The 11,420-nt window shown below is 29.8% G+C and overlaps 1 protein-coding gene across 1 annotated transcript in view; it reads left to right on the top strand.

Moving 5' to 3' along the window:
* Positions 1-10,960, top strand: part of LOC107446697 (mitochondrial ribosomal protein S11) — a gene marked incomplete in the record, with an annotated part of 20,222 nt that extends 9,262 nt beyond the window's left edge. The window contains 1 exon segment of the mRNA XM_043043199.2: positions 10,765-10,960. Within this exon segment, the coding sequence (XP_042899133.1) occupies positions 10,765-10,872 (108 nt within the window).
* Between the last annotated feature and the right edge of the window lie 460 nt (positions 10,961-11,420).

Here is an 11,420-nt window from a genome sequence, read left to right as displayed (position 1 = left end):
TTAACCCTTTCGCGACGCAAAGCGCGAAAGCGCGCTTACCGCTGAGGCCGGCAGTCTCTCTAGCGTGTGTCTCCCCAGGGCCGGAGGGTTTTTCGATGTTAAGCCTAATTCCATGAAATTACCGAAATATCAGCGCGTTGTTTAATATTGTTCTGTAGAGTATTTAAGTGACATATGCTTTATATATATTTCTATGGATACTTTATTTACTTAAGTTATTTCTTGTTTAAATGTAATATAAATATTAATAAGTTTAAATATTTTGCATAATTTCCTCTATTTCCAGCTCAGTTAAAAATTTTCGACGCTTCGACATTCTAACGGTAAAAAGAAAAAAAATTCAAGCCTACAAGATCTAATTATCCACTAAAAACTAATCCGAAAATCGAAAGTAGCGAGAGATAAAAAAAACTCCCTTACTTACTGTAAATAAATATCACGTGCTAATTTAAAGAGCCCTCATAAAACATTCCCCCCCTCCACTCCTTCCCCTAAAAACCACGTGAATGTACTTTCATCTTGAGTAGAAGGTCAAATCTACATGTATCTGAAACCATATGGACATACAATGCCATCTTTTGGAAGAAATTTCATTTTTTAAAACGTTCCGAAACGCTGGCACAAATAAGTGACGGTCGGGGGTGAACGAGAAAACTCTCTGACACGCGGGTGTGTCGGCCGGGAAGTGAGCGCGTTTCTTGCTGGCACATATATGTGACAGTCGGCTCGAAAGGGTTAATTTTCCATTTCTGGAATGAGATTTTTTCCTTTACTGTGTCCATTATCGCTGCATATTATGCAGCAGCGTGATTTTCCCATTGTTCTATTAAACATTTTCACAATTTATTCAACCACAATCCATTTTGCCTTAACATCAGTCCATAACGTATGATATCACCAATCATGTTACATGTTTGATGAAATACTTTCGAGTCTGCATGGGCATCTAGTTAGCTGGGTTCAGTGTGATTATTGCACTTTCGTGTGCCAGGTGGCAGAATCGTGGTGACACAGCGACATTGTCGCAGAATGCTCCCGAGTTCTTGCAGAAAGATTTTTCATTTTGGAAGTAAAAAATTTTGCTTTTCTTTTTCTGCATAAGTTTGTGAAAGATTTTTATCTTTTCAGAATTGTATTCAAAAGATGCCTTTCTTGCTCATTAGAGTGGGGGGGGGGATTCTCGTGATTTTTCTATTCTCATTTGAGAAAAATGAAAAATTTCAAGAAAAAAAGAAGAAAAATGGAGTAAAAAATTGATTTTTTTTTTATCTATAGAAATTTTCATTCTTTTTTCTTGGAGGTATTGATACTGATTTCGTAGAGAAATTTTATATTTGTTACAACAATTGAATCTCGAAATTAAAACATGCATTTAGTAACCCCTTTCATGATTTTGCTGTTAATCTTTTTCCCCCCCCTTTAGTTACTGCTGCAGATTTCACGATCTTTTATTTTTTCAATGTGATCAATTATAAAATGCAAAAAACGAAATAATTAGTGGGATCTCTCTACAAAATACAACAATATCGCCTTCAATATTAGAAAAATATCGCATATTCAATTAAAAATTTTTTTATTTGATCCAATTTTTTATTTATATATTTAATTTAATTTTTTTTAAATTAACGCTTCTGTTACTTTAAATTAGTAACATATATCTTTGTTATTTTTAAATATCTTGCAGAAAGATATTAGTATTAGAGAGGTAGAGGTATGTAGCAGAAAGCCCAAAAAAATTCTGCCACAGGGCTCATGTGCAACTCTGCTGCATTTTGCATGATATTCTCCATTTCAGGCTTCATTTTCACCCTCTGGAATCGAACTGAAAAATCTCTAGATCTTTTAATGGTATTATAATCAAGAAAAGAGTTCTTTGTCAGAAACTAGTTATTTTATCATGATCATGTTTTGAAAATTATTTTGCATTTTGTAATTCATATAGTGCTTTAAAATAGTTTTTGAGTGCTTGAAAAGTACATTAAAGGTGCTTATTTTTTGTTGAGAGATTTGGCTATGCACCCTGTCATGGCAGAGTAGAGTGTTTGTGCTTTATTGAATCAGCATTTATTTTTATAATAACCACTTGCCAATTTGGTTTTACAACTTCAGTTAAAATGCCATGTAACACTCTCTTTGCATTAAAAGACTAATAAGTGTCTTGTAATAAAACTTCATGGAAAGCTATTTTCATTGTAAAAGTTTTCTATCTTGAATTTTGTACAAATTAAAGTTTGCTTTATTTCCATTCATAATGCAGAATGCAGTTTTTCTGCATTTTGTTAGAAATATGGAAATAGCATTATAAATGTACGCGTTCAATAGGTAAATATTTAAATTAGTACTCTTTCTTTTTTGTTTTGTTTTTTGTTTGCTGCTCATTCATCTGAATAAAAATTTCTGGATGATTTCAATTCTTAAAAGTGAAGATTGAGACAGATTCTTTATTAACTTTATAGCAATGTTCATATTCTATAGAACAAACTTAACTGACTGACTTATCAGTGACAAACTTTTTATTTTTTTGAACTTCATATGAATAAAAAAATGTTTGATCGTTTCATTTTCTTTATTAACTATATGGTTTTAAAATTATTTTTAATTGATTATTTTTTAATTCTTGCCTTTATGAAGTTAATTTATATTTTCTGTCCCTCTCACCCTGTATTACAGTAGAGTGCCGATTATCCGCATCCTTATTATCCAAACATCCAATTATACGAACTATGTCTGAATTCTTTTTTTGTGTGTGTTTTTTTTTTAAAGTTTAGAATACTTTTTAACCTTTCGACAATTTTTCTAAATTAAGAAGAATAAATAATATCCCCTATATCCGAAGACAATATTTAATTTATAACCTTTTTAGCAGTTTTCATATAATAGCCATACATACATGTATTGTGATACAGTTAAACCTACATACCCCTTTAGCCCTTCACAACTGAAAATTATCTTCTAAGAATGCGAGCTTTATTTTGATAGTCTACAATGGTTGGAATGCAGGAGGAGTTAATGAATAGATAAGTGCTGAACTTCAATAATTGGGGAATGGGTATTTGTCACTTATGGTTAATGATTAGTGATTACAGTGCTTGGAATCTTAAATCTTGGAATAAAATTCCTCACAGGAAAACAAACAAAACTGAAGTTTCTGAACCAGTAGATCTTTCGGATGAAAATGATGAAATTGTTGCTGAAATTTTGAATGAAAATCAGAACTCCACAGACGAAGAGGAAGAAGGTGATCATTCAAGATAGTGGACCTTCTCATATAGAAGCATGCAATTCATTAGATTTTGCAATGAATTGGCTAGAACGTAAAAATGATGTTGATCCAGTTCAGTTGATTTAAAAAAGAATAAGGGATATATAGCTGCTAAAAAAAACGCATCTTCTTTGAAACTAAATTTCTGCTGGATTTCATTTGCAATGAAAATTGTGGTAAAATCAGTAATTGACAAAAAAATTATAAAAAAGGGAAATGTGATAAAAATCAAAATGAAAAAAAAGTTTTAGTAAAAATTAATTAAAGATATTTAAAAATTGGAAAAAAAAATTTTTGAACAAGGGAGAGCTATTTTAGATAGCCAGTCCTAAGCCTACGAAAGGCGGATAATCGGCGCCCTACTGTATATACAGGGTGAGCCAGTCAAAACTGCATTTTTGAAATGACTAAAAAAATAAATGGATGGATATTTCAAAATTTTATTGCTGCTATCTTAATCTACATTAAAGCATTAAAGAAACAGCATTCACTGTTTAAAAATAACGTCAGTGAGATGGTGCCAATGCGCTGATCTCCGAGGGCTTCCTTCCACAGCAACTCTCACTCCGTCAATCTTCGCTGGATTTCTCTCTGATCTTGCACTGCCAGCCCTTCTGCTTCTCGTTTCACCAATTGCTTTAAAGTTTTTCACCCACAATTTGATTGAATTAACAGGTGACCTATTTCGATTAATTTGAAAATTCGTTGGGAAACGACGCTGAGCGGCTGCATAACTACCACTTTGGTAATACGCTTTCACAGCAAACGAATGTTGTTTAGACCACTGCTCCATGGCAACTGAAATGCTTAGTTGTGGGGGACACAATGGTAACCTCGGTAACTCGCTTCATCCACTTTCACGGCTCTCCCACCCTTTTCAAAAATGCAGGTTTGACTGGCTGACCCTGTATGTATATACACACAAGGTGGCCACTCTCTATGAAAACAGAATGAACCTGGAATTCTCAGGATATTTAGAATAAACAGTGGGAAATCCACAATTTTTAAAAATGCAAGGAAATTAAGTTTATACTGGGCATTACATTAGCAACTAATGATGTAACACTAAGTGTGTTAAATCCATTCATTGGGCATAGACATTTTTTTAACTAGTGATTGGCTTATGTAAGTTTACGGATTAATTATTTAATTCGCTTGATGTGAAATTTTTATGTGCGAAACATTGTATAAATTCATATTAGAAGAATGAACAGTTTTCTGCATTAATTGTATATTTTTAAAAAATAATTTGTGTATATATTATTACTATTTAAATTTGGCTAATTTATTTCTTTATATTAATAAATTGAAGGGCATGATACTTAAATCCATTATAATCATTAATGTCATTAAATCCATTATTATCATTAATGTCAGCAGATCATATAAATGAATGCATTTATGAGATCTGCTGACATTCTGTAAGATGGCTAATTATCGAACCAAAAAAAAAAAAACCTGAGAAATTTGTTAACCTATAGGCATTCATTTTACATTTACATATAAGCCAATTATTTACATTTCATATTCATTTCATTTTACATATTATTGATTTTTCAACTTTTTTAAACCATCCTCTACCTCATCTAGACATCTTTTTTTATTGGAGATCCAGCCTTTCTCTTTACTTATAGTCTTCTTCCTATACAGATTTTCTTTGTTGCATTTTACTCAAATTTTGATGAATTAGCAAACATAAGAGAGAAAAATTTAAAAGTACTAAATAGCAGCGTCTAATGCTGGCTGAGTGGGAATCATTAATTCATTCTCAGTATTAATTCCTTTATCTGGCCAATAAAAAGTATCCCTATTTCTATCTTTTCTTGCCAATTTAAGTTACTTTTTCATTTTTATCCTCAAAACTTAATGAGGCAACTTGTTATGGGCTTTAATGCAGACATATATTCTAATATACTTTGAGTTAACTAGTACCCCTAGATCAGGGATGGGCATACTATGGCCGGCAGAAGGTTTTATCCGCCCCACAGATAGAATTTTAACTTGCCAATCTGTGACAAATACAAACAATATACATTATACATCCATTTTCTTGTCTACTTTGTTTAAAGATATTTTCGTTCTTTCTTTTTTAACAAAGTACTGGTGACCTTTTAACTTTCTCTATTTTTGCTCTATTCTTGTTCTACAAAACATAAATTGATGGAAATAGTTAGCGCAGACAGCTTCAAAAGGGAACTACCGCAGGATGTGATTTTTGTGAGTTTCAGGAAGGGTTTTTCACTTTGAAAGTGGCCATATTAAAAATATGTAATATTTTGACTGATGGGGCACAAAATATGACAGGAAAAGAATCTGAATATCTTTAATTCTATAATCAGAACTAACCTGGGAATAGCCTTAGTTGTCTACGCCAAGATGCTCTGTGTAAATCTGCATTGAATATTAGTAAAGCTTGTTAATACTATTTGATTTCGTGGGCGTACACGCAGGCGATTCCTAGATTTTCTTTAGTTTGTGCAAACTGAATACGCTGATGTACTGTATTACACAAAAGCTGGTGGCTTAGTGCAGGAAGAGTTTTCGAGCGAGTTTGGAAGCTGAAAAACGACATTGTCGTTTCTCAATGAGAAACAGTCTTCAGCAGAGTGTGAAATATTAGAAGATACAGAATGGCTTTCAGATTTCATTTTTCCCAGATCTTCTTCGTCATATGAGCAACTTGAATGTTAAGATACAAGAGAAAAATCAATTCATCGATGATACCTGGGCCCATCTCAAAGCTTTTAAACTGAAGCTTGATCTGTTTGCTGGAAAGCTAGTTCAGAACAACTTGTCTTATTTCTTGAGGTTAAATTGAATACCCTCTTATGAATTATGAAGATGGCTTGAAAAAATTCCATTTTGAATTTGAACACAGATTTCAAGATTTCAGTGCCATTCAAACAGAATTAAGCTATTTTTACTATGCCTTTCAATGTAAATTGCTAAACACATGGTGCGTAGCGTTTTTAAAAAGTGCTTATAGGTACTTATTTGCGATTTTCTTTTTTTAAAAGCTCTAAAAAGTTCCTTTTTTCATTGGGTATTTTTATAAAGTGCTTAATTTTCTCTTTTCGAAAATGAGAATTTTTCTCTACCATGTCGATTTTCGCCACATATCATGCAAATGCGTGCTTTTCTCATTGTTCTATTCAGCGTTTTCACAGTTCATTCAACCACAATCTGTTTCAGCGTACCGTCAGCCCATAGCGTATGAAAGCGCCAATCATTTTACAGGTTTGATGAAATACCGCATGTGCATATAGTCAGCTGGGTTCAGTGAGATTATTGCTCTCTCTCATGTGCAACTCTGTTGCATTTTGCAAGATAATCTCAATTTCAAGCTTCATTTTCCACCCTCTGAAATCGAATCGAAAAATCTCTTGATCATTTTTTAATGGCTAATATAATCAAGAAAAGATTTTTTGTCCAAAACTAGTAATTTTTTCCTGATCATGCAGTCTTGAAAATTATTATGCATTTTCAGGGATGAGATTTTTCCGNTTACTCGCATGAAAATTCAGCTTTTTTGCCTTTTGGCCAATCTCATCCCTGCATTTTGATAATGTATATAGTGCTTACAAATTATTTTTGAGTGTTTAAAAAGGTGCTTATTTTTTGTTGAAAGATTTGGCTATGCACTCTGTAAACAGTGAGGTCGGATTTGCAGTTTGAATTAATTGAGTTGCAATCTAGCAATCATCTGCAGTTATTTCTAAATATGCCAAAGGTTGAGTTTTACAAATCATTACCAAAGGCTAGTTTTCCAAATTTAATATCTCTTGCCCAGAAAATCAGTGCTATGTTTGCTTCATAACAAGTGTTTTCAACTATGAAACTTAGAAAAAATAATTTCAGAATTAGATTAACAGACAAGCATTTAGCTTAGCTCCTTAAAATATGTACATCTCACTTCAAACCTCAATATGGGGAACTTTTAAAAAAGAAATTGCAATTTCATTCATCTCATTAAATATTTAAATTAAAACTTGTAAATTGTTTTATTTTATTAAATTTTTTTAGAAGTTTTTAACTCAGCTCACCAAACTTTTTATCTCTCGATTTTTTGCCCTTGACGAAAAAAGTTTGCTCATCCCTGCCCTAGATCAACCTATGTCTCGTAGGGAAAAATCACTGGAAAGTGGAACACGTTCTATAAAACACTTATTATAATTTTTTTAGGATATTTATTTTGTATTAGTTCTATGACACTGGAAAAAAAAGATCAGTTTATCCTAAAGAAAATTAACTGTAATTTTTAAAAATAAATTTTCCTTGCAAAATGTTTAGATAGTTAAGCCTTTCTTTCTTCATAAAATTTGAGATGAAACATAATCCACAGCTCTTTCTGTCATGTTCAAGGTTTCTGCAATTAGGAACTTAAGTATAAAAGGTTAAATATAATCCATTACTGTGTTTAATATGTTTAGTGTTCACATTTTTCATATTGATATTCTCAAATATAGCCAAACTATATGTATAACTTTTTGCAACAGCCACATATCTGAAATTTTTTTTTATGATGGAGTTGCAAGCAATTATGTGCAGTTCAGTGTCTGTTTATTTTAATTACTAGTTCATGGTGCATAGAGTTTTTAAAAAGTACTTAAAGGGGCTTATTTTCGATTTTTGTTTTTTAAAGATGCTCTTTCTTTAGGATGTTTTTAAAAAGTGCTTAACTATCCCTTTTCCAAAATGTGATTTTTCTTTCTTTACCATGTCGGTTTTTGCCAAGGATTACCCACAAACGTGTGTTTCACAAAGTTCGTTTTCTCAGTTCATTCAACCACAATCTATTTCGGCGTACAGTCAGTCCATATTGTATGGAAGCGGCAATCATTTTACATGACTGATGAAATATTGCGAGTTCGCATGTGTGTCTACTGAACTTTGTTCGGTGAGATTATTGCTTTCTCATGTGCAATTCTACTTCATTTTGTAATAACTTCTGATATAGAACCAAAAAGTCTCTTGATCCTATTATAATGGCTAATATGATCAAGAAAAGAGTTCTTTGACAGAAACTAGTTATTTTATTATGATCATATAGTCTTTGAAAATTATTTTACATCTTGTTAAAGTGTATAGTGCTTAGAAGTATTTTTTGAAGGCTAAAAAAGTACTTAAAGGGTGCTTTTTTTGTTGAAAGATTTGGCTACGCACCCTGTAGTTAAAATAGCTATATCAGGGTTGGTATTTTGTTTGGAAGAAACTCAAATTGATGACTCTTAAGATTGACCACTTATAATTGTTTAATGACAAATTTTTACTGAAAAGTTTAAATTTAGAGCTAATAAAATTTTATGTGCCTAGTGTAAAAAAGTATATTTTTTCTTGTTATTTTTTAAAAAGATAATTTTCTTAAGTTGTTAAAGAAGAATTTTGAGATCTAAATATCCTTTTATAATTTATTTCAAATTTGGATTTGTCAACCTTATTTTTCCCAAATATAGGTGTACTTATATCTACATAAATTATGTGTCCTTATATATTACTGAATATTTTGTTTTAAGATTATCTAAAAAAAAAATATTAATTTCAAATTTATAAAATTTTATTCAACTGGTTAAAAAATTTTAATAATTTTTTTTTATTTAAAGAAATTGATTTTATTTGACCATATAAAAAAATATTAGTGTATCCTTAGCCCAGTAGTGTAAGCTACTGAACTGAGGAAAGGAAAAAAAAATCATACAATTATGCTACTAAAATACTCTTAGAAGGGAAAAAGCATATTAAAGTGTTCTAGAATATGTTCAGTTAAAATTTGAAAAAAAATTTCGAAATTTTTGACTACTTTTAAATATATGATGAAATTTATCATTGTTTAAAATTCAAATCAATTTTAAAAAAAGCGCACCTGTAAAGTCATGGAAAGTCATGAATTTAGCTATTTTTTTAAAAAAAAAATCATAGAAAATGATGGATTTAGGTTGCTGAAAAATTTTATTTTTAAAATAGAATCCCCCAATTTCATGGTGTTCCAAATATCTGAATTTGTAACAAAATCCCTACTCTGAGTCATATTTTATTAAAATATAAAAAGTTTTAATCATTTTCTTTAAAAAATTATGCTGTTCTTTCTAAAAATGAAAGAAAGAACATCATTTCTGGAGAGAAGTATCATTTAAACTTATGTGATTTCAGAATTATTATTATTAATCTTTTTTTAATTTTATCAATTTAAAATTCTAGCTGAAGCAAGCCAGTCATAGGCAATTTTTTTAAATTCCGAAATGAGAACAGAAACATCAGGAGTATTTCTGATGAACAAGAAAAGTATCTTTAGAATATAATTCTGCAGAAAAAAAAGAAAAATAATTTCTCAGCTTTTACTTTTTCAACTATTTTATTGCTTCAACTATTTCTTTACTCTGTTTTTTAAATTTAAAATCAATAAATATGAAGAGGACAACAGTTTTGGTTAAACCTATCATTTTAATTAATGTTATTATAATGCTTGTTTAATTTATTATTCTGTTTTTGTCAGAGAAAATAGTAACTTTGTTAAGTCATGAAAATTTCATGGAATTCGACGTAGTCATGAATTTGAAAATCTAAAATGTAGCAGATACCCTGTAATTAGCTAAAGCTCCAGCAATTTTAATATATATATTTATTTATAAATTTTTTAGTTTCAGATTTTAATTTAAGATTTTTTTTTTACAAAAAGGAATACTAAAAAAAAATCCAAAAATAATCTTTCTACAGCACCTTAGCTAACAGGCATTGCCATTACAGTGCTTCAATTAATTCTCTTCTATGACTTTAGGATGTAATGATATTATTGGAGCATGGCAAATTTAGAGCCCCAACTCTCAGGAAAACAGCTCTCAAGCATTAAGGATCCTTGCTGAATCTTTGCATGATTTGATAGGAAAATACATGATATAATATTATAAAAAGTTCTTTAGTAATAATAATTAAAGTTCTACTATTCTATTTTACATAAAAAATTGAAAAAAATTATATTAAATTTACTTTTCATTCCAATCTTTGATTTTTTATTTTCATTTATTTTAAGATTTATTAAATGAATTGGCAATTAATGTTATGTAAGCTAAATTACAATAAAAAATGTTTTAAGTTTTAATTTAAAAAAATTTATAAATTTTCTTTTTAAAGAAATTTCTTTGCTCATGTTCAAAAGCAGTAGACTACTGAATTTAGCTACATTTTAGAAAATTACCTAAAATTGATTAGGTATTTGGGAAAAAATCCTTATTGAAATAGAATTTTTACACATCTTAATGCTTGAATATTTAAATAAGTATTACTAATCAATAGTGAAGCAAACCTCACTTATAGTAATCAGTTTAAAGTTATCAGTCAGTATTTTTTTTTTTTTGTTATGGGTAGCAAAAACATTTAAATTCAAAAACTGTTCATAAAGCATTCAATGGGTCTTTAGTATCACTATTAGTTGGTTGCTTGAGTTTGATCTTGCATTTTTTTTTTTATTAAAGATATATATATATTAAATAGACTTCTGTAATTTTTAGGCTTCTATTAAAGGCTTGGAAATGGGTGGATTGGACATAATATCTATTACTGATAAGACTCCATTTGTAATTGGTGGAAATAGACCTAGGAAGCAAAGAAGAATATGAATTGGCATCCTTCATGTTATCATTATTCATATAATTGTTAGTTCATTTTGTAAAGATAATTAGATCAATAAAAATCTTTTTTTTACCATATGATTAGTTTTTTTTTAATTCCAATTCTCACTTTACTAGTGTCTCATGAATATATTTGCTCATTATTTTCTTTAGATATGTGAATTTTTTGCTGTGTTTTTAGTATTTTATTGGAATCTCAGTGTTCCATTATTGTTTTCTTTTTTTAAATGTTTCTATATAGTTAGAAAAAATATTCATTGTCTAGAAAAATATTGAAATAATTATGGTATATTGATGGAATGAGTAACATTATGACTTAAATAGATTTAACATGAAATAGAATTTACTTGAAGTGTATGGTATTTCATAATTATTACTATACCATAAATAGTAAGGCTGTGTTCTCTGAAGATTCTTGATGCAAATTATCTTTATTGCCCTATACGTTTAGAAAGATAAAATTCATAGTAATTACCCGAAGCATTAAACTTCATTTCTCAATTATTTTTACGACCATGGTGCAATGTTGTGATATA

The sequence above is a fragment of the Parasteatoda tepidariorum genome, chromosome 7 (genome assembly GCF_043381705.1).
Source record: "Parasteatoda tepidariorum isolate YZ-2023 chromosome 7, CAS_Ptep_4.0, whole genome shotgun sequence".
Classification (NCBI taxonomy): domain Eukaryota; kingdom Metazoa; phylum Arthropoda; class Arachnida; order Araneae; family Theridiidae; genus Parasteatoda; species Parasteatoda tepidariorum.
The sequence above is the reverse complement of the archived record's forward strand: the minus strand, read 5'-3'. Positions and strand labels throughout refer to the sequence as shown.